Source organism: Falco cherrug, chromosome 2 (assembly GCF_023634085.1).
Source record: "Falco cherrug isolate bFalChe1 chromosome 2, bFalChe1.pri, whole genome shotgun sequence".
NCBI classification, from domain to species: Eukaryota; Metazoa; Chordata; class Aves; order Falconiformes; family Falconidae; genus Falco; species Falco cherrug.
Genome location: NC_073698.1, coordinates 44237445 through 44261509, shown reverse-complemented (window position 1 = coordinate 44261509; position 24065 = coordinate 44237445). Strand labels below are relative to the sequence as shown.

Genomic DNA, 24065 nt, shown 5'->3' with positions numbered 1-24065 from the left:
ACAGAGCATTGAATAGTATTCAGATTACTTTTCCTAGTGTTGCGCAAGTTAAAGGTTAGAAGCCCTGCTAGGCTGCTTACATCAGTGACACAATTATTCTTCATTTCTGTAAGAAACCAGGTCTTTTTCCTTTTTTTTTTTTAAGAAACAGAAAAACTAATTCAATCCCACCTCATTCATTTCTAAGTATAATGAATTGGACAAGTCAGCCAAGTTTTCCATTTCTTTGTTACTTCCTCTTCTCATTAAAGATAACCACCCAAACAAAACCCAACAAAACAAAGCCTCCTCAAAACAATCCCGAAATTAAGTAGGCGTCCAGCATGTAATTCACAGAAATTCTTTTCACAGATCTTTTTGCCATAAACCAAAACCATCAGAAACAAGAAAAGATCATACAACAAAAGGAACAACACTTCTTACCTTGGTCAAATATTCTACTTTCAAGTTGTCAATCATCAAGTTTTTTTGAGATAATTCTATTTTAAGCAGCTGAAGATTATGGAGCAACTCTTTCCGTTCAATCAGCTGCTTAGTGATTTTAACAGTACCTTCTCTCTCCTCAGAGGAAGAAACATCATCGGTTGGTATTGTGGTTTCTAAGCTAATATCTTCAGACTCCAAAGAGCTAGAAATGTTTACTTTCCTGATTTCCTTAGAGCTTTTACGTGACATTTTCTTCTATCATTTGAAAAACTTCTTAAAGTTATACTTTGAGATGAGTCTCCTGAAGTATCAGCTGCAAGAATCAAAACAACTAAGTGAAAGGCATTATGCCATTATGAAAAATTGATCAGTTAAACAAGACCACTGAGCAACACTTCTCAGCATCACATGAACATTTTTTGTTCACCTGAGAAAAACATTTTGAGAAGCACCAAAGAAGAGAGCTGCCTGAAGACTCTCTTCCTAAATAATTATTAACAAGGTTTTTGACTGCAATAAGCTAAATACCGGTGTGAATCAAGCTTACTAGTAAGATGTCATAGCTAAATCAAGACATACACCTGCCATTCACACTGTCAGAAGAACACACAGAGAAGACTTCCCAGACTCATGAGGTACACAGTGTCACAGAACATCCAATAAAGGACATAGTAAGACAGGCTGGAGAAAACGGTAAAGGAATACTTCAATGGCCGCCTTCACCATCTCTGAAGTAGCTCCATTGTTCTTAAAATGCTAACTTACTTGACAGTCACACATACTTTTACAACCGCTTAGGTATAGATACAACTTTTACTCAAGAAATACACGGACTAACGCACGCTGCTCCAAGCCGTACAGGGAAAGGAGAAGCCGCGCTAGGAGTCCAGGCCAGCATCAGCCGGGCTGCCCGGCCACAAAAGGCGCGGAGCCTGCCGAGGTCTAGCTCTCCCGGGCCGCTGTCACCTCCACAGGGCAGCGCCACCACCCGCTTCCCAGGACAGAGGGCCCTTGGAGGAGGAGTGCTGCCCGCCGGACGCCCAGTTCTGCGGAAGGCAGCAGGCAACCGCCACACCGGCAGCAGCCACGGCCAGCGGCGGGGTGCGGGGCAGCGAGGGGGAGCCGGCCCTAGCCCACCGATCCCCGCGCACGCCGCAATCGGAGCGCCCAGCAGCGCGACCGCGGCCCCCGCGCCCCGCCAAGCGCTTACCTCAGCCGGCAGCCGCGGGCCCGGCTGCACGCGCACCCTTCCGCCTTCCCTCAGGGCGGGGCCGCGCGGCGCCATCACCACGGCGACCGGAGCGCCGCCGCGCGCCGCTTCCCGCCCTCTGCCGCACGGCACGACGGGAGACGGAGCCTCGGCCCCGCGCGGTGCGTGCCGGGAGGTGCGCCATGCAGACCTCCCGGACCTTCCTGAAGCGCACGCGGGCGGGCGCGGTGGTGAAGGTGGTGCGCGAACACTACCTGCGCGAGGACATCTCCTGCGGCGCCGCCGCCTGCCGCCGCTGCACCCCCTGTCCCGCCGGGCCCGGCCGCGGCCTCGGCCTCGAGGCGCAGCCCCGCGGCGCCGCCAGCAGCCTCTGCCCTGGGCCGCACTACCTCCTGCCCGACACCAACCTCCTCCTGCACCAGGTGAGCGCCTCGGGGCGGGCGGGCGGCGGCCGCTGCCATCTCAGTGGAGCCGCGGGCTGGGCCCCCGCCGCCCGCCCTGTGGGGCCCTTACGCTCCGCTCCGGCCCCGGTGGCAGCCGGCGTGGGTGGGAGTTCCCCGCCACCCTTCGGAGTGGGGTCCGGGCGCCGTGCCTAGAGGGGCGCGTTTCGCGGTTGGGTCTTCCCGTTACTGGGATCCGCTTGGCCCCTGAGTGGGTATTTTCGTTCCCTGCCGGCTGCAGAGGAGGCCTTCAGCGCCGCCGAGCGTAGTCTGGGTTTAGACTGTATTTCGGGTTTATGTTTTGCTGCCTGTACGGTAGGAGTAAAGAACAGCATTATCGTGGCGTTTGTTGCGGTCTCTTAGGGGTATGGAAAGGCAGGCGAGGAGAGCGAATAGACTGAAGCAGCGATCGGGATTTTCAGGTGGTCACTGAATTTTCCGGTCGGCCTGAATTTTCCTAAACCCCTGTTCTGTTTTTCAGAGACTTTGTAGGCTTAGGTTCTTTATTCTGTGATTTTGATTTCGGGGAATGAATAGAGGCTGCAGAATCATCCCATGTGCAGCTCTGGAAACATGAGCTATACTCTACAGCTCATTGCTAATTGTGCAAAGGCTTGAGTCTGGCAGTGCAGACAGTAGAATTCCGGGCTGGGAGGCAGTGAATTCCCAAGCTCGATGTGTGAGGGGATTTTTTGATTGCTTTTGAATACCTCTCTAGAAAGTAGAATAGCCCCACGCAGACATTGGAGAGTGGAAGTAATTAATGAAGATCCTAACAGGGATTACTCTGGAGAGGGGCACAACACTGACGTGTTTTGGCACTTACCCACCCCAAAAGTTGTAAGGATTTTCTTCTCAAAACAGCAAGTCAGGGGATGTCTTCAGCCTGTTACCCCTGGACTTGGCGTGTGTTGGCAAGGTTTGTATATGTATACTGTAGAGCACTCTGAGAATGTGCCAGGATGTGCTGCTGTGAACTGGAGCAGCAGGGATTAGGGAGTCTTGGTAACAGTAGGAAAAGGTTTTACTAGCAACAGGAACACAATTGCAACAGTAAGACTTGGCCTGATAATTTAGCTTATACATAGAATAATACTGTATTTCTTGCCCTGTGAGCATGGTGGTAAATCTTTTAGGTCATCTGAACATCAGATGCAGAGAAGCTTGGCCTGTTGTTGCTTTTAGTTCCTTTAGCCATGCCCTCTAGAGCCTTATTGCTGTCTCATTTTGGAGATGCATTTGCACAGTTCCTTGCCACAAGCCTAGGAAATGAGGCTCACATCTTTTTCTCTTGACAGGGTGTGTGGATTTTTGCTGTACGTTTCTTGCTCTTGCACACCAGGGCTGTCAGGAGTTGGCAAAGAAGTGTGCAGCAAACTTTTTAACACATTTGCTCAAAAGATTCAGTCTTTGAAAAGGTGAAAAGCAGCTAACAATTCCAGTTGATTTGAATCTGCAGAAATTAAAGTTGCAGTACAACAGTGAGTTTAGTTTTGGAGAACTTAAACCTACATGTGTACAGGCATGTCCATGTTGGCTGTGTAACTGTGGTCAGGTGCTATTTTATGGTTTGCATTGCGCACAAAGACATATGCCAGACAGCCTTTAAATTATGTTGGATTACTGTCAGATTACGCATAGAGGTATTTTGTTTACACAGATTATAATTTACAAGAACCCATTTGATGTAAGCAAACTTTCTAGTATGCACTTGGCCTTAAATTTTGAGTCCTGCATACATTGCAGCTGAATTTAGTGGAAGTCAGAATAAGTCCTTATCTTCACTCCAGCAAAATTCAGGTCACAAAGAGGCTGGAAAATCCTATTTGAACTTTTTGCCCACAAGCAGGAGGAAGCACCTTAATATAGAGCTCAGTTTCACATTGGTGAGAGAAAAACGCAGTAGTAGTGTAACTCATTACTCAAGTTAGCTTTTTACATGTTGCCAAACAAATTTTTAAAGTCCTGTTATTGGATAGAATTAAACAACAATTATTTAATTTAATTAAACAACAATGATTCATTTCCATTTTGTTCCTCAGATTGATATACTTGAAGATCCTGTTATTAAGAATGTCATTGTGCTACAGACAGTCTTACAAGAAGTCAGGAATCGGAGTGCACCAGTATACAAGCGAATTAGGGATGTGATTCAAAACCCTGAAAAACATTTCTATTCTTTCACCAATGAACATCATAGGTAAGGTGTGGAAAAGAGTATAACACAGTTGTACTGATGTCCAGTAAAAGCATCTGGGAAACAGAACTGGAACATGTGAACTAGGTAAAAAAATTAGGCTGGGGTACATAGAACTGTATACTTCTAAGGAATCCTGTTGGGAAACAGTTCCATGTTCCAGAAGCTTTTCTGGTTTATGATTAATATAAGCATATGTATATTATGAGAAGTTGATTTGAATATTGAGTAAGGTTTGCAGACAAGACTGTTAACTTGAGCAATGGAATACTGATTTTCCATTTTAATGTCCCTTTTAAACATACTCCAATACTTTATTAACATTGCCAGCTCAATCTGTAGCAGAATTCAAAAATCTGTCAGTGAGTGATAGAAAGCTCTAAGAAAAGAGGATACAATTAATGTGCCTTTAGTTGTGCTCATAAGTAATTTCCAATACTGCAGTATCATAGTTCTAGGAATCTTGAATCCATATTTCTAGCATCCTGAATGTGGTCCTCTTCAGCTGTCACTGAGAAGGTTGTATTAGAAATTAACATTTGCTTCCTATTTTTCTTTACCCTTCTGTCTCCTTCTCTTTACTCCTTTACTCTTCTCCTCATTCCTTCCTTCTCTCTGTGGCCTGTAGAGTGTTACACATATCACAGAAATTGGTACAGCAGTGATTCTTTTGGCCTCACAATCTTGATCTTGTTTGTCTGAAAAGTTTTGGTAGTGTGTATGGATGGGGTTTGTTCTGTTTTGTTTCCCCACCTCCCTTTTTATTTATTTATTTTTTTTAGAGAAACATACATAGAGCAAGCACAAGGAGAAACTTCTAATGACCGCAATGATAGAGCCATTCGGGTAGCAGTGAAATGGTACAATGAACACTTGAAGAAAATAGAGGATGAGGAGAAGATTCAAGTTATCTTTTTAACAAATGACAGAACAAATAAAGAGAAAGCTCTAGAGGAAGGGATAACTGCTTATACATGTAAGTAAAAAGACAAGTATGTTTAATTTATTGCTCAGGTAAAGAATCTCAGCAGTCTCTTTGTACCTGATCCTGTGCATCTCTTGCATAAATATTTGTTTGTGCTTTTGTAGGTGAGGAGTATATAAAAAGCTTGATAGCTAACCCTGAACTTGTAGATCGTCTTGCTTGTGTATCTGATGAAGGGGTATGTTTTTATTTTCTTTTTATAAAATAAATTAGTCACAAATGGTTTGAAGTATATTATTGGACACTAGCTACTAGCATCAGTTTGGAATACGAGGACTGGACTTTATTACTATTTTGGCAGCTGGAAAGAAAAAAGGAAATATTGCAGCTGTTTTCAGTCCTGCTTATATGCCTATTAGTAGGTGTCCAGTCATTTGTAAAAAGCCACTTGCTTTAGATAAATGAAGATGAGAATAGTAACAGTTAGTTAAAGAAAGTGTGTAAGTATTAGAAATAATGGAAACAATTAAGACTGCAAAAGTGTGTATTGCAAACCATTTAGATCTTTGGTTTGTGTCTTATTTGAAAGCTTATGTTTCCTTACTGATCAAAAGCATTTTCCATCAGAAGCTCTGATTTTTGTGGTCAGTTAAGTTGACATAAGTGCAGGCTGCAGCTAAATGAGCTACATCTTCTTCTATTTCATCATGCTTTGTGTTTATCAGAATCAAGACCTATATATGACTGATACAGGTGAAAACTAATACCACCAAAAAATGGAAAGGTTGATTTCATCAGAGTTAGTTCGAACAGAATGGAGTGGGACATGCCAGAGTGGGAAGAAAGTGGAGGGCTCGGCTCATCTTCTTAGTGGTTAGCTATAGTTCATTCAACTTTAAGTAATTGACTGGTCCAAACTTTAGTCACAGTAACGTATTTTCATAATGTTTTATATCGCTTACAGTATATGCTTAACACTGCATGCCATTCTCTTTACTATGTAGTACTATGCTAATATTTTCTTTGTGAAGAATATGTTTAGTCAGTATATCCAAATTAAGAGAAAAGTGTATGTCACTTGTGCAGTATCTTTTTAAGTAACTGTAGGCAAGCTGGAAAAGAAAGGCAGGCATTCCTAGAATTGCTGTGTTTCTATATTCTTTGTGGGTTTTATGCTTCATTAGAAAAACTGCTACATATTAGTAGTTTTTCATTACTGTGCATATTCATGCCTATACATAGTTACAATTTTGGAGTATTTTGAGTGTTCATGTTCCTGAGATCGGTTTCGGAATAATCATGAATACAAAAGACTGAAAATGTCCTTTTTTTTTTTTTATTTTAAGAAAGAAATAGAAAGTGGAAAAATAATTTTCCCAGAACATATTCCTCTTAGCAAATTGCAGCAAGGAATAAAATCTGGCATTTACCTCCAAGGAACTTACAGGGCAAGCAGAGATAATTATCTTGAAGCTACTGTTTGGGTTCATGGAGATGCTGAAGAAAACAAAGAGGTGAGATTTTTCATTTTGCCTTCATGCTGTAAACTTTTAACTAGCCTCAGTAATCACTTTAAAAGTAATTATTTCATGGTGATGTATGCTAAAATGGAGCATTATAGTAATTTTTCCTGTTCTGTGTTCTTTTTTGTTTGTTTATTTCAATGGATATAGACTACTGAAATGCTGACTGTGCTCTTCTTGAAAAGAGAGTAATGTGTTTAATATTATACTTTGTGCTTTGATAAAGTATTTGGTAAAATAAAGTCAAACCTTAGTTGTTGATAGTTTTTTAACTGACACTAATATAACACCTTTTTTTTTTTATTAGTTTGAAATCATCATAGAATGGCTGGGGTTGGAAGGGACCTTAAAGATCACCTAGTTTCAGCCCCCCTCCCTTGGGCAGGTACACCTTCCACTAGACCAGGTTGCTCAAAGCCTCATCCAACCTGGCCTTGAACAATTCCAGGGATGGGGCATCCACACATTCTCTGGGCTACCTGTTCCAGTGCCACACTACCTATACAATAAATAATTTCTTCCTAATATCTAATCTAAGTCTACCCTCTTTTATTTTAAAACCATTTCCCCTTGTCCTGTGACTACATGCCCTTGTAAAAAGTCCCTCTCCAGCTTTCTTGTAGGCCCCCTTTTAGGTACTGGAAGGCCACAATAAGGTATCCCTGGAGCCTTCTCTTCTCCAGACTGAACAATCCTAACTCTCCCAGACTGTCTTCATAGGAGAGGTGCTCCAGCCCTCTGATCATCTTTGTGGCCCTGCTCTGGACTTGTTCCAACAGGTCCGTGTCCTTTTTATATTATGGGCTTCAGAGCTGGACACTGTGTGGTGAAATACATGGTGAAAGATGGAGAAACAAGTTTGTAGGATGATTTTTTCAGAAAAACTGTGGTCAGTCCTTGTGGGGCTCTTTTGCTTTATTTCCTCTCCTATTTTCATGCCTGGTGACAAGTAGATGGACTATTTCCCTCCAGGCAGCTAACCCATCCATCTGCCTACTGGATTCTCTGTTGGTACAGTTGTACAGACACTATTTCTAAGCAGCAGCAGTTGCCTCCTCCCTCCTTATTTGTGATGACAGCCGGAGGTACTTCTGTGGCTCTCCATTCCTGTTATTCCTATTTCTTAGTAGTATGTGGAGTCTCCTAGCCTGCAAAAATAAAAGGATTGTCTGATTTAAAAAAAAAAAAAAGTGTAGGGAAACCAAATTATTTTTATAGAGGCAGTTGGAATCCTGAAATTATATAATCAGTACTGAAAGTAACTTCAGTAGAGGAAAAAAAATGCATCACAAACATGCTTTAAAATGTTATTTAAGAGTGCAGAGCCTGTTACACATGTATACTCTTCTGTTGTACTGCTTTGACTTGCGTCTTCGGTTGCTATCATCATAAATACTAGCATTTTCGTTTTGTTTTCTTAAAAATCCAGATAATTATACAGGGACTGAAACACTTAAACCGAGCGGTTCATGAAGATATTGTAGCTGTGGAGCTGTTAGCAAAAGATGAATGGGTGGCACCATCCTCAATAGTCTTGCAAGATGAAGGCCAGAATGAAGATGACATTGAAAATGAAGAGGAGAAAGAGAACATTGTATGAAATAAATGTTTTTTTTTACTTAACTTTTACATTGACAGAGAGATGAAATCTGCAGTACCCTGACAGTGTTAGGCTTTAGACTTGTATATCCTTTTTGTACTACTGTGAATACGGAAATTATAAAACCTAATTGTAGTCATACAGTCGCTTTAATTACATGACTATGTATAAAATGGGTACTTCTTAATTAATCGCACTCAGAAATTCCCACGTTACTTTGTTAAACTTAAGAAATCCGAAAGTAACTTGAGTGGCAGTCGGGTAATAAAGCTATGTACTGATCTGCGGATTAGGATTTGCTAGAATAGCAGCAGGTGTTGTATGACAATGACAGTCAGCTTTTATAGGTGCTGCATATGTTTGGAACCAATCGTAAAATATTCTTTAGCTTCTTGCAGTAATTCAGCTTAATGTGCATGCAGTGCACACACATGTATACCCTAACAAATACTTGCATTTCTTTAAAAAAGTGAAATTCCCACTGAATTCTGTGGGGGTGGTTTTTAATTACTGTGCTTGGAATTACTGGAGCATTCTCAAGCAATGTAAAAGGGGTCCTAAAAATTAAAATAATAGGTTGCAAGAGAAAATGGAGATCGTTGTGGAGTAAGCAGAGATAGTGGAACAAGACAGCATTTCTTCTATCTTTTTCTACTGTTCTTTGTTGTTCCCATTAAAAAAAAAAAAGAGACATCACAATAAAGTAATTATTTCACATATTGAAAATACTGAGTAATGCAAAGCAGAGGGAGGCATAGTTCTATTTATGAAGTCATAACAGAAATTACAGCATTATAGCAACACATAAGATGTTACCATCAAGGTTTGAGATACATGCTGTAGTCAAAGATGTTAACATGAGTTAAAACAGCTTTTTATTTTTAACCCCTGTGTGTTCTACCAGCTGAAGACTTCTGTTAACAAGGACATGCTGAGACCTACAGGAAAAGTAGTGGGCATTATAAAACGAAACTGGCGACCGTTTTGTGGCATGCTTTCCAAATCACAGATCAAAGAGGTAAGGATATTTATTAGTCCAGTTATTGTAAGTGCAGGGTTTTTTTTTCTTTATTCAGAAATTATTTGTTCCTTTTTCTGGCTGTTAATAGGCAAGGCGCCATTTGTTTACACCAGCTGATCGCAGAATTCCTCGCATTCGAATAGAAACAAGACAAGCAGATACATTGGAAGGACAAAGAATAATTGTTGCTATTGACGGGTGGCCGAGGAATTCCAGGTACCCTAATGTAAGTTCAAGTGTTTTCTTCTGAACTTTTACCTATCCATTTTTTTGGTGTTTATTAGGTAAGTTATGAGTAACTTCAGGAAGTGCTGATGTGAATTTTAAGTTCTTTAGAGTGCCGTTCGATGGTGCAAATTAAGGAAGTCCCTAGATGATGTAGTTTACTCTTACACCCCCAAAACCAGGTATGGGTTATCATGCTTAAAAAGCTTTTCAGTTTCTACAGTGAATATATATATGCAAACTCAGGTGCTTTATTTAGATTAACAAAGGACCACCATATTTTAGTCTGTGTTCCTACGAATGTGTACCTTTTGCTGTTACTTTGCTTATCCACACACTGATCTCTGTCCTGGCAAGTAGTTTTAAAACACATTAGCCCAATTCAGTCAAATTTGTGATGGGGCTGAGTTACAGGTAATTAAGTTCTGAAAAGTTCTTTGTAAATATACATAAGAGAAATTGAGGACACAACTTCAGTTTGTGTTGAACAGTAACTAGGTTTTGAAGAGGCTTCCATTGGCTTGTGAAGGAATGCATAGGTTTTAATGAACGAGAGCACATGTGTCTCCTGCAAGTTTAGAAAAATGGGGGAAAATTTGAATATATGGAAGGAGCGTTAAGGCAAAGACAGCATTACTGCAGAGGATGAGAGATGTTAGGAAGGAAGGAAGTTGATGTGGTGTTAGGGAATGGGATGTGTGGCACAACACGAGCCTGTAGAGAAATTAGACCTTACTAGTTTTGCTGCTTGTGCAGCAATGTTTTTTCTTTCCTGAAAAACTGAATTGACATGTTTACAATTTTTGCAGTCTTAAATGTGGAGAATTTAGTGCGTAGGACAAGAGGGGGATGTATGCAATTCAGATTTCCTGAGTCAATTAAATGTTTGAAATTAAATTTCTTAAAGATGGGGAAGTTAACTGAAGAAAGATTACTCATACTGTGTAGTTTAGTACACTAATAATCTATGGGATAATGGTCTCAAATACTTACTTTTGAGCAAACAATATTGCTTGATGTGCGGGTATGTATATATATGTATGTCTGTTGTTTCTTAGGGCCATTTTGTGAAGAACTTGGGAAGTGCTGGAGACAAAGAGACTGAGACAGAAGTTCTTCTGCTTGAACATGATGTCCCTCATCAGCCTTTTTCCCAGGCTGTCCTTAGTTTCCTACCAAAAATGCCGTGGAGCATTACAGAACAGGTAATAATTTTTAAATTACTGTAATAGTTATTGTGCCTTCTCCCTCAAATCAAATTGTGAGGTTCTTGGATATCCCAGTGTACCAAAAAGAGGAGAAATGTTGTTCAGAACTATTTTGTCTTAGGGTGAACTTTCAATTGGATTTCCTCTAGAAATACACCTCTGCAGGTTTTTGGCTAAAACAGTGTTTGTTACAGACAGACCTTTTAAGATTAAAAAACCATAGGTTTCATTAAAAAATGAAAATATAAAAGAAGTTTTTTTGCAAAGGAGAGAGACTGTAATTCAGATAATTGTAAGATCATTGCTAAGAGTTTTTCATCTGGCTAAATATTTTTGTAACCAACTGTGGCAGCCTGTGTCATAGATAAAATAATCTGAAGAGTGGAGATTTTAATATATTCCTGCTATAATCCAGTACAGTAATTGGAGAAAGAGAAATTGGTGTTTGCCGAATTGCTTGTTTTAAATGCTGTTAGTAAATTTCAGGTTCTCCCCATTACCTTAAATATGGGAAATAGTTGCTTTAGTATGTATGGAAAAGATGTCATCATGGAACAATTTTAGCATGATGGTTTTGGACTAGGCTGAGTGGTTTTGTGTGGGTTTTTGTAATTTAATTTCTTTGGGGTGGGCTACTTCTGTTATAATTTATTATCTACTCCAGTTTCTTTTGAGTGTGTAAACTGCAGGAGGGATCTTTGTGTAAATTAGGTCTCTAAAAGTCAGTTGTCTACTCTAAGGTACCTATCGGATCTTTTTGTAGCCATCATACAGAAGTCGATATTTCTAAAATGGCAATTCCTTTCGACTATTTAGGTATCTAAGCTTTAGAAAGCTAAGAGTTGAGAGCAGTTGCATCCCAATCAAATTGTCCAGCTGGACATCAGTCAGAATTTCACTTACATCTTGATTCCTGGTCCTGCTAATTCTAAGATCATGAAAATATTGTGGTTGTTTTCTGTTTCTCTTCCTGTTTCCTGTAAAAGAAAAAAAATTATTAGTACTTGATAGTATTATTTTTTTTTCTAGCACTGTAGTTCCTGCATATCTGTTTTGATCTTAGAGGTATTACTGCAGATCTTTTCCTAAAAGCACTCTGAAAATACTTAGTTTTGGAAAATCTTATGCAAAATGTCTTTCTCAAATGGTCATTTTTATGTTGATATGGAAGGTGTTCTTGGAAATTTCTTTTTTTAATTTTTTTTTACTTTTTAAATTTCAGGATATGAAATACAGGGAGGACTTGAGGCATCTGTATGTTTGTAGTGTTGATCCTCCAGGCTGTACGGATATTGATGATGCATTACATTGTAGAGAACTAGAAAACGGAAATATAGAGGTATTGTTTGTTTGATTTTAATCAAGACAGTCATTTATTTATTTACTTCTTCCTTTATTTTGTAAATAGTGCAGTAGTGGTAATAGTAAGTTACACAAACAGAGCTCCAGGTCTGTTGTAAAAGAAGTTAATGATGTTCTCACAACTGCGATACGGTAATGAAGAAAGGGAGTTGATTTGCATTACATCGGTGTCAGAAGTGGGAATTTAATATCTTCTAAATTCATGCTGCTTTATGCTCATTTGGTGTAGGAAATTAACATGGAATTTATTTACTGCATTAGCTAAGTATAAACATGGGCATCTACAGCTATGATAAGGAGCTATAAGTAAAAAAAGTGAAGCTACTGCTGTAATGCCTAAGGAATGATCATTTTATTTAAAAAAACACCTCAACAACAAAACCAAACCCCTAAAAAGCTACAGGCTTAACACCAGCTCTCTACCTACTTATATCTGATTTAGTCAGGTTTTCTTCTTTATAAATTAATTTGTAATTGTAATAGCAGGATGTGCCAGATTGGAAAGTCTAGCAAACAGAAAAGTAAAACCAAATTTGCAGCACATCTTGAAGAAAATGAAGGTTATTTGAACCCGCAGGCAAGAAGAGTTGCATTGGTAATGAATATAACTTTCCACTAAATGTATGCATGCCCTTATTTTGCATAATTGCTGCAACTATTCAGTTTTTTAGTAGCAGCATGATAGGTTTCAGCTATTCTTAGTACTACATTTAGGAGCTGCTAAAGGGAACTGGGAATGGGTAAGTTGGGTTGTAAATAAAAACTTGAGAAAGTTTCTTTCATGTTGAGAATTATTTGTGTTTGTAAAACGTATAACGTAATGCTTGTTTTTTTTAGGTTGGTGTACATATTGCAGACGTCAGTCATTTTATTCGCCCAGGAAATGCTTTGGATGAGGAATCAGTAAAAAGAGGAACAACAGTATATCTTTGTGAAAAAGTAATTATTTTCTATGGCTTTCTGTACAAATAAGCAGCTGGATTTTCATAGCTTTCCTCTCTTAATTCTAGGGAGTAGAGATGTTATCTCTAAACAGGGAAAAATAAAAAAAAGTAGACTCTTTGGGCTGCACTTAATTTACTCAAGACTGTCAAATTGAAGGTGTTTTCTGTCATTCGGCCTTTATGGAAAGAGGGAGAATTTTTTTTTTCTTCTTTTAAAATCCATTATCTGGACGATATACCTTTCAACTCCTGTTTGAAGCATTAATAACATGCAGTTCTGAAACTGGAGTACTATTTTAATATTGATCTGAAATTGCAGAAGTGGCCTGGTTTTGCCTTTTCCATTGTTTTTGTCCTATGGTAGGTAAATATCTATTGTTTCCTATGATTTGTATTCATTAGACTGTACTCTTAGTCCTGTGTATTTTAACTTATTTCTTATAGACCACAATTTTTAAAAATGTTACTAAAAAAAGGTAATTTTTTTTTGGTAGTAGCTTGCTTTTCTTTCAGAAATCTGAGCTTTCATCGCAAAAATATAGTTACTATTTCCAAGTTTTTACTATATTAAAAATCAGGAAATTGAAATACATACTTATAACTTGTCATTATTTTTATTCTTTGCAGAGAATTGATATGGTTCCAGAGCTACTCAGTTCCAATTTATGCTCCCTGAGATCTAATGTAGACAGGTGGGTGTGTGTGTGATCCATACTTTGATCCTGACTAGAAAGTCTGGATCTTTATATGTGGAATTTAACAGATTTTCCCTTCTTTTCCCTCTCATAGACTTGCATTTTCATGTATATGGGAGATGAACCCTAAGGCTGAAATTCTAAAAACAAGATTTACAAAGAGTATTATTAATTCCAAGGTTAGTCACATATATATTATACTTATAAAAAGAAAAGCTGGAGACTTTTTTTATAAACACAATGATCAACAGACTTGATTATAAATTTTTTCTTCCTGTTTATTGATTTAATTTTCTTAGAATTAGAAAATCATGCTTAAATCCTAAAAATAAAAGTTTGATTCTGCCCTGTTCTTTTAAACCTGTAAGGCTGTAGTATTTTTTTGCAGTTACTTTGTATGATATTTCAATTAAAAAGTATAAATGTGTTGGGATACATATATTGGACATGGTTGGTGTATACTAGCTAGTCGTAATTGTCAGTTAAATTCAGTGGACTCCGTAGGTGTTTAATATATTTTTGAAGATTAGACCTCTAATGTATAAAATACATCTGTGATGAGCATAAAAAAACCCCACTGTAAATGCCTGGTGTTTTCTAATATCTTGCATGGATCTGTCCTGTTTTGTCCATTATTCTCTGAGAATGACGTGCGTTTAGGTGTTGAAGGTAAAGCTTTGTATTATTGTGAACCAACTTTGACAGCAAACTAGTTTTGAAAGACAGAACTTTTTTTCGTTCCAGTACTTAATTATGTATCATGATGTCTTTTTATTCCGCTCCCCCCCCCCCCCCCCAACCTCTTCAAGGCTTCTCTTACATACGCTGAAGCACAGATGAGAATTGATTCAGCTACTATGAATGATCACATTACTACCAGCCTACGCGGACTAAACAAATTAGCAAAAATTCTGAAGAAGAAAAGAACTGATAAAGGGTAAACCATGCTGTGTCCCTGTTAACTCTCCCCCCCTCCCAGTTTTTTTCTGGCTATTTTTTGCTCTCAAGCTGTTTAATGGTCCTCTCTGTCCATTGTTCCAGTGAAAATCTTCTGATAGAGAAGAATTTTGCCTTTCTATTTTGCATAAAAATCCCTGTCTTCATTTCCCCAAAAATACAAACTTGGTATGTTACTTTTTCCTTCACAAGATCAGTCAATATAGATCTCTTAGTCATTATAAAAACACAGCCGGAGGAGTAGCATTTGAAATTTTAGAAGCTACTATTGGTGTGTGTCAGCATCATAATTTAAACATTGTCACAATTTTATTTTCAGTTTCTGCTAATTATAAATGAAAATTTCATGATAAACGTAGATGTTGTGTACAGGTTTGCAACTCAGCTGCTGTGTCTGCTTTACTGTAATTCATTAATACCACTTACTGTCTTCCAGAGCCTTGACACTTTCCTCACCAGAAGTTCGTTTCCATATAGACAGTGAAACTCATGATCCTATTGATCTGCAGACTAAGGAGCTCAAGTATGTGGTTTATTTTCCTCAGTTAATTTGGGGCAGGGATGGAATTAAGGCCATGTTTAAGTAGCAGCATTTAGGTAGTATTATCATTGTGTACAAAGCTCCTATAATGGCATAGGACAATCATAGAATTACAATATTATTTCAGTTGGAAGGGATGTTTGAAGATGTGCTAGTCCAAAGCCTCCTGCCATGGGCAGGAACATTTTCCACTAGATCCAATTGTTCAAAGCCCTGTCCAGCCTGACCTCGAACACTTCAATGACGGGGGGCACCCAGAGCTTCTCTGGGCAAGCTGATCCTCAAAAAGAGAATTCCTCTGTGTTTTACTGCACTATTTATGAAGCAAGTTTTGAATTAGTGCTTTCTACATGGACTTAACTCTTTTCTACTGATTTAACAGAGCACTAAAGTTCAAACTCTCCACGTCACCCGGGCTTTTCTGTGATGCTTTTCTACTGCTGTTAACATAGGGGAGAAAGTAGAACTTGGGAGTTACGGATTACTGAAACCTTAAGAAAAACAGAACAGTTATTGCACATGTGCAGAGTCATGCAGACAATCTTACTGAGGAGTTCTAGAAATGGAACTACTGATTCAGTTTCTAAAGATACCTTCTTTCATACTACTAAGTTTCTTGTGCTAAAATCTACATTTAGTTATGTGTGCTGTCGCAGCTTTATGGTGTGCAACATGGTGCTTTCAAACTTCATATGCACTATATTTGAACAGTACTCTTCGGAAGAAATCAAGAGGCTTACCTGGGTGGTTTGGGCATTTTAAAGAGTGCTTTTCTTTAATTTGTTTTTTTAGAATATTTTAGAGGTTTTTCTTCTGAGTCAGTATTTGAAAATTAATGCTGTGGTTTTAGTCTCAAAAATGTTTGCCTAATTGTATAAATGTTCAAAACCACTAGTTAATATATCTTTGTTAGGATGGTGGAATGTTTCTTCATTAGGCACTCAAAGTAAATGTGTAATTTAATGCTTTTCTAACAGTATAAAATGTTTTATGTTGACAGAGAAACAAATTCCATGGTTGAAGAGTTCATGTTGCTTGCCAATATCTCTGTAGCACAAAAAATTTATGATGAGTTCCCAGAGTTTGCTTTGCTCCGCAAACATCCTGCTCCTCCCCCATCCAATTATGATATCCTTGTGAAAGCTGCAAAGTCCAAGGCAAGTTTTTACCATGCTAATTAAGTGAACTCATTATTAAAAACTGTCTTTTCTCTCTGGTTGGACACTTACCCAAAATAACGGTTGGAAAGCAGTATTTTGAAAGTGTATAGCTGCACTTTGAAATTGCTGGTACTTGTAGCAAGGTAACTGTACCTCTTAAAAAGTACAAGATTCTTCCTTTCTTCTAACCATTCCTTAGGTAAAGAAAGCAAATCACTCTTTAAGTCTTTTGTATTTTAACTCTTGTTTGCTGTGAATGTTCTTCCCCTTCAAGCCACATGTGATTTTTGAGCCAGTTTTTGGCTTTGGATCACATACATCACTGATAGGCTTAAAAATTGGTCAATCACATCAAATAACATGTCTCTCTTAAAGTCAAGAAGTAAGAAAATGTGCATATGTGTTCAAAGTTTCCTTGTTATCCTTAGGTCAGATAGAGGTTAATTTAGCCCGAAACAAGTCTTACTTAACAAGTGTGAACTGAAAAATGACTTTTCCAGTTTCAGCATCTTTAATTTGAACTAAACTTTTAACTTTCTAGACATTGTGATGTGTATTCATAATTCTTTTCCCTTCAAGATTTATTTTTTTTTAGTAGTGGCATTCCACTAGGTTATTAGATGTGATACTGTGCCAGTTGCTAAGATCGGCATGGATGTAGCTGTTATTTTCTACTTATATAATCTGTTAATATTTGCTAGTAATACCTGAGCGCTTTTATTTTTTTCTTCTCTCCTTCCAGAATTTGGAAATTAAGACTGATTCAGCAAAGGCTTTAGCTGAATCATTAGACAAGGCTGAATCTCCTACATTCCCATATCTAAATACACTGTTGCGAATTTTGACCACTCGCTGCATGATGCAAGCAGTTTATTTCTGCTCTGGAATGGATAATGATTTTCATCACTACGGTTTAGCCTCACCTATTTATACCCACTTTACTTCACCTATTAGAAGGTACTTTTATTCTAAAAAAGTTTCAGAAAACAAAAGTGATATATTAGTGAAGAAATTGTATTTTAAATTGTGTTGTCCATTTAAAACAGTTTCTGTTCAGCTTTAGATTTCAATTGAAACAGCAGTAGTTTTACATGGTGATCTGTCTTCACGTAAGCTCCTAGGTTCGCTGTCTGTGACAGGATCCTAAGGTTTAATAAAATCTTTTAAACTCATAAAAATAAGAGAAATACATCCTTAATGTTTATCTCTCACATAGAAATGTGCTTCGGGATCAGTTAGCGTTGTGTAAGTCAACCAGAGACTGAGGCAGAGTTCGTCCAGTCATTTTTCAGGTAGAAGCTCTGTTTAAATTCTGAGGAGACTATAATGTACATATAAAAACATTGCTAATTTGAAACTTGCTACTGTAACTGTTGCACAGTAATGAAATCGTACATCTTGGAAAATGAGGGTTTGGGTTTTCTTAGTTTAACCAAGAAGTATCTTAAGTTTTGAGGAAAATAGTTATTGCCATATTTTGCTCCTTAGAAACATTTCAAGTAAAATTTCTTACAGATGGATAATTTGTGGAACTTTAGGAGGCCTAATAGTACATTTTAGTTGCTGACAGATGTGTTTGAAAGTTCCCAGCTGAAGTTTTAATAGTTGTATACCAAGAATTGTGACTACTATGTTCAAGTATGATTATGCTTTGCAGATTAGTGGCATTGAAATGCCATTCTACACTAAATTTGCCTAGTACATGGGAAAGGGAAGAGGGGTTGGCTTAAATTGTCATGGTGAAACATCACTCTTCAAAAGTAAAACTTTTTTTCTCTTTTGTAAACATACATACAATCCAGGCTCTATTGGTAGAATAGAGTAAAGAATTTATCTTGGAAAAACGGTATAGTTCATTCTGGCTCTGCAGTGTATCACTGGTCAGCAAAGGGAGTGATCTTGAATTAATACAGGGAGTTATCAGCTGCAGGATTCACAGAAACAAAACTATATTCAGAAACTTAAGTGTTTGGGTTTTGGTTTTGTTTTTTTTTTAAACTATGTTTGGATATGTCATTGATCATTTAATCTCATCTGCAGATACGCTGACATCATAGTACATCGACTTTTGGCGGTGGCCATAGGAGCAGACAGTACTTACCCAGAACTTACAGATAAACATAAACTAGCAGATATGTGTAAAAATCTTAATTACCGACACAAAATGGCTCAATATGCACAAAGAGCGTCTGTTGCATTCCACACACAGGTAGGTAGTTCTTAAACAGGAGCATTAACTAGGGACAATTCATGTTGACTTTGAAGAAGGGAGGGAACATTGAATTGTGCTTTGTAGAGCAAAACCGAGCAAGTCTGCAGGGGTGATGAAGAATGAGGGCTGCTTCTTTGAGCAAAATCTTCAGGATTGCATTGCTGTTTCTGAAAAATTTAAAATAATAGCATCTTGAGGATTGTTTTTACTTTCTGTTCTTTTCAACATGATGAACACTTTAATAGTACAGTAATGTTGTAAACAGTTACTGTGGGTTTTTTTGTTTAATCTGCTTTCAATATATCGTGTGTAATTATCACGAAGTATAGATTTGTATTTGAATGCTTTTATTTTTTTAAGCCAGTATATTTGTAATTTGAAAGAGAATGTTCTAGTGCTTTTTTTTTCTTATTCATGTATTTTACTTCTGTTACAGCTGTTCTTCAAAAACAAAGGAGTAGTGAATGAAGATGCATATATATTATTTGTAAGAAAAAATGCAGTTGTTGTTCTGATTCCCAGGTATGGGTTAGAAGGAACAGTCTTCTTTGAAGAAAAAGATAAACCAACACCAAGACTGAATTACAACAGTGAGGTATGCTTTATAAGGTTTGTTCTTAAATACTTACTAAGTAAGTGAGCAGAATGACTAAAATCTGTTCTAGTTGGATTTAGGAAGGTAAGAGGCTTTTCTAAATGCAAGTTCATTAATCTGTAGTAGTAGTAGTGCCAGTATGGTCTTTATAAGTCTAAATAAACAGGCTCTGACAGGAATCGGTTTCTGTAATAGATGCTACTAATACTTAATTACCTGAGTAAATATTGCAGAAATGTATATACCACATATTATGACACTCTGAACATTCAGGACAGTAATTTGTGTTCATTTTTATTGGCACTTAACACTAAAGATTTCCTACAAAAATACTTATTTGTATAAAAACATAAAGAGATTGTAAGCAATGAGTATTTATTAAAAAATTGAACTTTCAGGTGCCGTCAATTACTGTGGAAGACACAACATTATGTGTATTTGATAAAGTTAAGGTGAACATAATTTTAGATGCTTCCAACATCCAGCATCAGAAAATTCGGATGGTGTTGGTAGAACCAAAGGTAAGGCACAAGATTTGTGATTCATAGAATCATATTACCCTTTAATAATCCTAAAAAATCAGCATACTGGAAAATTGAAATTTAGCCTAGGAGAGAAAAAAATCATTTAGCAGCAGATTGTAGCAATTGCTTCATATCTCCTCTCAATAAAACATTTAAGTCTGCTTTCACTAGCTGTTGAAAAGAGTAAAGGGTTCTAAATTAAATTTCCCTTCTGGGCCCATCAGGGATATTTCCACTGATGGGAAAGATGATGATTTGCTCAAGTAGTATCTCTTGAATTTCATGGTTCTGTAATCAAATCTTCCTCTTGAAAGTCTGCCAGAACTCAGTAGGATCTTCTTTTTGCTCCAGTAAATTATGGCGTAACTATGATGGGTGGCTCAGAGGAAAACTGTGTAATTGCTGGCTGTAAGTGGCAGTCTTTTCTTACAACTTCCACAATATAAAAATTCTCTCTTGATAATGTAGTAATAACCGTAATGTCTTATAACCGTGCTGTGGCCTTAAGACTTCTCAGTTCTAGCTTCTTAGTGCATCTGGGACACTGGGATTTTCACCTGGTCTCACACCTCGGGCCTGCTGAGTATTTTGTGTGCCATTACGAGATTGTGTACTTTCATTAACTTACATGGGACTTTTTTTGGTAAACAGATGGTTGCAGTAACTTGAGTATCTGTAATCGTGGAGGAAAAATTAAAACCTAAAATAAGCCTGAGGTCGTTGTTGTTTATACAATCAAACATTCTTTTTTTCTGAGAAATCATGTGTTTTCAAACACACGTAAATATTCTGATCTTTGAGCTGTTGTATTAGCTTGAGTTGAAGGCAATCCTCATGATTGCAAAAACTGTGAGTAGATAATTCAGTTTGTAGTAGAAAGAAACTTTGCATCCTGCTGCGCCTTCCCATGATGAGCGGCCCACTTCTGATGCTCACCAAAGTGTTTGTCAGAGCTGCTGTTGTGCGCCTAACTCAGGAACATTCCTGTTGCAATGACTCCGGTCCCCAAGGGACACTCTGTTCCTTGAAAACAGACACAAAGTAAGGCTAATGCAAGCTGATTTCTGCCCCCCACCTCCTACTTCTTGTGCTAATTTCTGTGAAGGTTCTTGTTCTACAGTGAAGCCAATACCCTTGGTACAGGAGTAGCTGTACTGGTTAGTACAAAATACTGTGTGACCTTAAACATCAGTTACTTGTGCTGTTCCCGGTCAGGAGGGAGTACAGGAATGAGATGCACATGCAGTGATCGTTCCCTTTGTTTCCATCGAAAGCTTCCAGCTATTCACGACTTTAAATACTGTCTCAGCCATAGATGCACATCTTGGTGTTCACTGGGTAAGAGCCTCGTTCTGTGAATGGTTAATCGCTTCTTTTCCCAGCTTACACTTTGGACTTGCACAGTATCTCATAGCAGTGAGTTCCACAGCTCACCATTGTGAAAAAGCACTTAACCGCCATTTGTTTCAAGCAGGATGCCTAATACTGGTACTTGATGACACGCTGTATTTTCTACGCTATGAAAGTCTTCTTATTTACCATTCCCGTGCCACTTAATTCTGTATACTTCTGTTACCAACTATGTTAGCTCCTCCTTTTCTGGAAACTAATTTGTATCTTTGATCTTCCTCATCACCTTTATGTTTTTGTAGTTCGTGTTATGATTTTTTTGAGCTGGGAGGAGCAGAAGCACATACATGAGTCTGAATGTGAGCACACGATAGATCCATACAAGGATACTTACAGGATTTTCTGTGTTGTATGGTGTTATGTGGGAACACTTTACGTCATCTTACATTCCTTCTAGTACCAAGACCAGTTTTAAACAATGAGCTTATACGCACCAACAGTTGCTAGCTGACAAGTCTTACACTTCTTTTAGAACTCTTCGATGGACAGTGTCTAGTCCTGGCACTGTTAGTATTCCTCTTACTCAGTTGGTTCTAAACCTTTTTTTCCTTTTTTTTTAATGATGGTTGGTTGTAACAGTTTTCTTGATGTTGGTCTTAATTTTCTTGAGTGCTTTAAATACACTTTGATTACATGTTGTTCATGCCTACTTTTAGGCTATTATCAATCTATCCATTGATGGAGGAGCGAGGAAGAATTTTCTGCCTCTCAATTCCTTAACTTAGAGAATTTTTATGACTGTTTCTCAGTCTTTTGGGCTTGCCTGTTTATTTTAACTTAATTTTGTACTTACTTCTTTGTTTTGGACAAGATTTTCACTTCGTAAAGGATGTCTGTTGACTTAGAAAACCCCATGATCAGTAGTGATCAGTATTACAACTGTTGAAATTTTGTTGATAAATGGCATATTCTTACTCCAGGTTCCTTCTTAAATTCCATCTCGCCCCTGAAAGCATTTTACTTTTTTGCAACCCCGTTTAGTACAATTTTCATTACATTTTTTTATTGTTGCTTTTATAATGCATTTTAAGGTGTAGAATTTTTTTCCTTCTACCATGGTGATGCATTACATCTTAACATTAGCACTTACATTAGTATTACAGGGGTAGCTCTATGGGTAACCTCTTCACCATGTCCTGAGACAAGAATTGTTTCTCCCGTTTTATGGGTTCTCTGCCTAGTTGCTCCAAGAAACAGGCTTTCAGGGCACCTAGAAACCTAGACTCTTTGTCTGGAGCCTTCTTGTGCCTTTACTCATTGAACGTAATTTATAGATGCAACATCTATCTGTTCTCCCAGCCTCTCTGATAATCCTTCGCATTTCATAATCATTGCCATCCTAACTAGCTGAGCAAAAACACAGCCTCTGGCTTATAGCAGTGGGTTTAATTCCAGCGTCAGTGCCTGTGTTACGATTAAATTGCTCTTCTACTGGTATGTGCTGTTGTCTCTTTCACATAATTTATAACCTCAGATTAACGTTTTAGTGATCAGCTTCCTTGCATTGAGCTTCTGACATGCCTGTTACCCTCTCTAATCAGAGATTACAGTTTGCCCATAGACTCAAGTGTAGAGGAGTATACGTGTCTGGTCTTGGTCTAATTGTTCTGTGAACCCTGCTTAAATGAACTGTATTTCATCATAGCTGGCTTCACTCCTCTCTGCTTGCATGTCACTTATTTTCATAGTCTGAAAGACACCACAGCATGCTTTTCGACAACCTCTCTCCTTGAGGACAGGTCATACTCTGTAAGCATACAGGCTGCTTTATTTTCAACTTATCTCAAAAGCTTTCCCAGTTTCTACCAAAGCTAATGCCTTTTTGCTATGTCCTGAGCCTGACAGGGCCTCTGCTTGATGGGAACAGCACTGCAAAAAACACTGCAGGGTGATTGCTTTAAAAGCAAAATGAAGTTTTTTCACCTCTCTTGTTCACACCCCTTGCCTTACAAGCATTTGCTGAGGGATGGCAAACAGCTGAGAAGGCAGCACGTATAATCTGGTGCAAGAAAACTACTGGCAACTTAGTCAGCAGCAGGGTGCTGCTGCTGGTACCTCCCCAAGAAATTTCCAGCTTTTATGTCAGTTGAGTGTTTCAGTTGCAGCTGTTACAGGGTGGTAGAGAGTTATCTTTTAGATGGTAACAATTTGCTGATGTTGATCCAGTGTTTGTAAAAGGTCTGTACAAGTAAACTCAAGTTTTATCAGGACAGTATAAGCTAAAACTGAGTTTAAAATGTTCTGACTTCTAATTCTTTTACTATAGATACTAGGAAACGATGTGCCCGCAGATCTATCTACAGAGATAAGCAGCAAGAGTGAACCAGAAAAAAAGAAAAAGAAGCTACAAAAATAGCTGGATATAAAAGTTAATATTTTTTCCCTATGGGCAAAATGTTAGAACTGGATTTTGGTTTTTTTAAATACACAATTTTAATAATTTGTAAAACTGGCATTTTTAAAAAAACTTTGTATGACTATGTATGCAGAAGAACAAGACTTTTAAAACCACATCTGTCTACAGTTTTGTCTTGTAGGTTAAAATAAATACTTCTGCAAAATGAAGGAATAGTTGTGCTTTATTTTTTCTCTTAAAAAAAAAAACAACACAAAAACAAAAAACAGCCTTAAGCCCATTCAGGAACTCGACAAAGACTCTCTCTCCAGTCTCCAGTGCATTCTCTTTAGCACCTCAGTGCTGAAGGCAGCAGTTGTGCTAGTTAATGGCCTTAAGCGCTAACAGAATTTACTGTTGAAAGCTAAATTGCAGACTCGCACTTCCTTCTGGAAAAGTTCTCTCTCATGCTGGATTAGCTGTGTGTATATATGCACACAATATGCAGATGAAGAGAAAAAACATACCATGAAGTGCATGAGTCTTTGTTCTAGA

The 24065-nt window shown here is 38.1% G+C and overlaps 2 protein-coding genes across 3 annotated transcripts in view; one reads left to right on the top strand and one right to left on the bottom strand.

Moving 5' to 3' along the window:
* Positions 1 to 1753, bottom strand: part of PIBF1 (progesterone immunomodulatory binding factor 1) — a 121322-nt gene extending 119569 nt beyond the window's left edge. The window contains exons 1-2 of the mRNA XM_055702767.1: positions 1637 to 1753; positions 424 to 739 (exon numbers count right to left, since the gene is read on the bottom strand). Coding sequence (XP_055558742.1) covers positions 424 to 675 — 252 coding nt within the window. The 5' untranslated portion in view covers positions 676 to 739; positions 1637 to 1753. The remainder of the gene's footprint in view (positions 1 to 423; positions 740 to 1636) is intronic.
* A 24-nt stretch (positions 1754 to 1777) lies between these two features.
* On the top strand, positions 1778 to 23740 carry DIS3 (DIS3 homolog, exosome endoribonuclease and 3'-5' exoribonuclease). 2 transcript variants are annotated; one of them, XM_055702766.1, is made up of 21 exons: positions 1778 to 2058; positions 4119 to 4276; positions 5056 to 5249; positions 5363 to 5436; positions 6545 to 6712; positions 8151 to 8315; positions 9226 to 9339; positions 9431 to 9568; positions 10626 to 10772; positions 11998 to 12114; positions 12975 to 13076; positions 13709 to 13773; positions 13871 to 13955; positions 14586 to 14713; positions 15170 to 15256; positions 16275 to 16431; positions 17177 to 17391; positions 18475 to 18643; positions 19083 to 19241; positions 19640 to 19762; positions 21040 to 23428. In XM_055702766.1, exons 1-21 carry the CDS (start codon positions 1819 to 1821, stop codon positions 21121 to 21123), a joined length of 2889 nt encoding a protein of 962 aa, XP_055558741.1. In that variant the 5' UTR covers positions 1778 to 1818; the 3' UTR covers positions 21124 to 23428. The 2 variants fall into 2 exon arrangements, with proteins under 2 accessions (XP_055558741.1, XP_055558740.1); XM_055702765.1 differs by lacking the exon at positions 21040 to 23428 and adding an exon at positions 23442 to 23740 and having other exon boundaries at positions 1780 to 2058.
* Positions 23741 to 24065: the final 325 nt, after the last annotated feature.

What these genes read in the sequence shown, in the direction of transcription:
- DIS3 (XM_055702765.1), top strand. Translation starts at nt 1,819, where the DNA reads ATGCAGACCTCCCGGACCTTCCTGAAGCGCACGCGGGCGGGCGCGGTG. An exon ending in AAGAGGAGAAAGAGAACATT is followed by an intron (nt 8,316 to 9,225) that starts GTATGAAATAAA and finishes GTGTTCTACCAG; the next exon opens with CTGAAGACTTCTGTTAACAA. An exon ending in GGAATTCCAGGTACCCTAAT is followed by an intron (nt 9,569 to 10,625) that starts GTAAGTTCAAGT and finishes GTTGTTTCTTAG; the next exon opens with GGCCATTTTGTGAAGAACTT.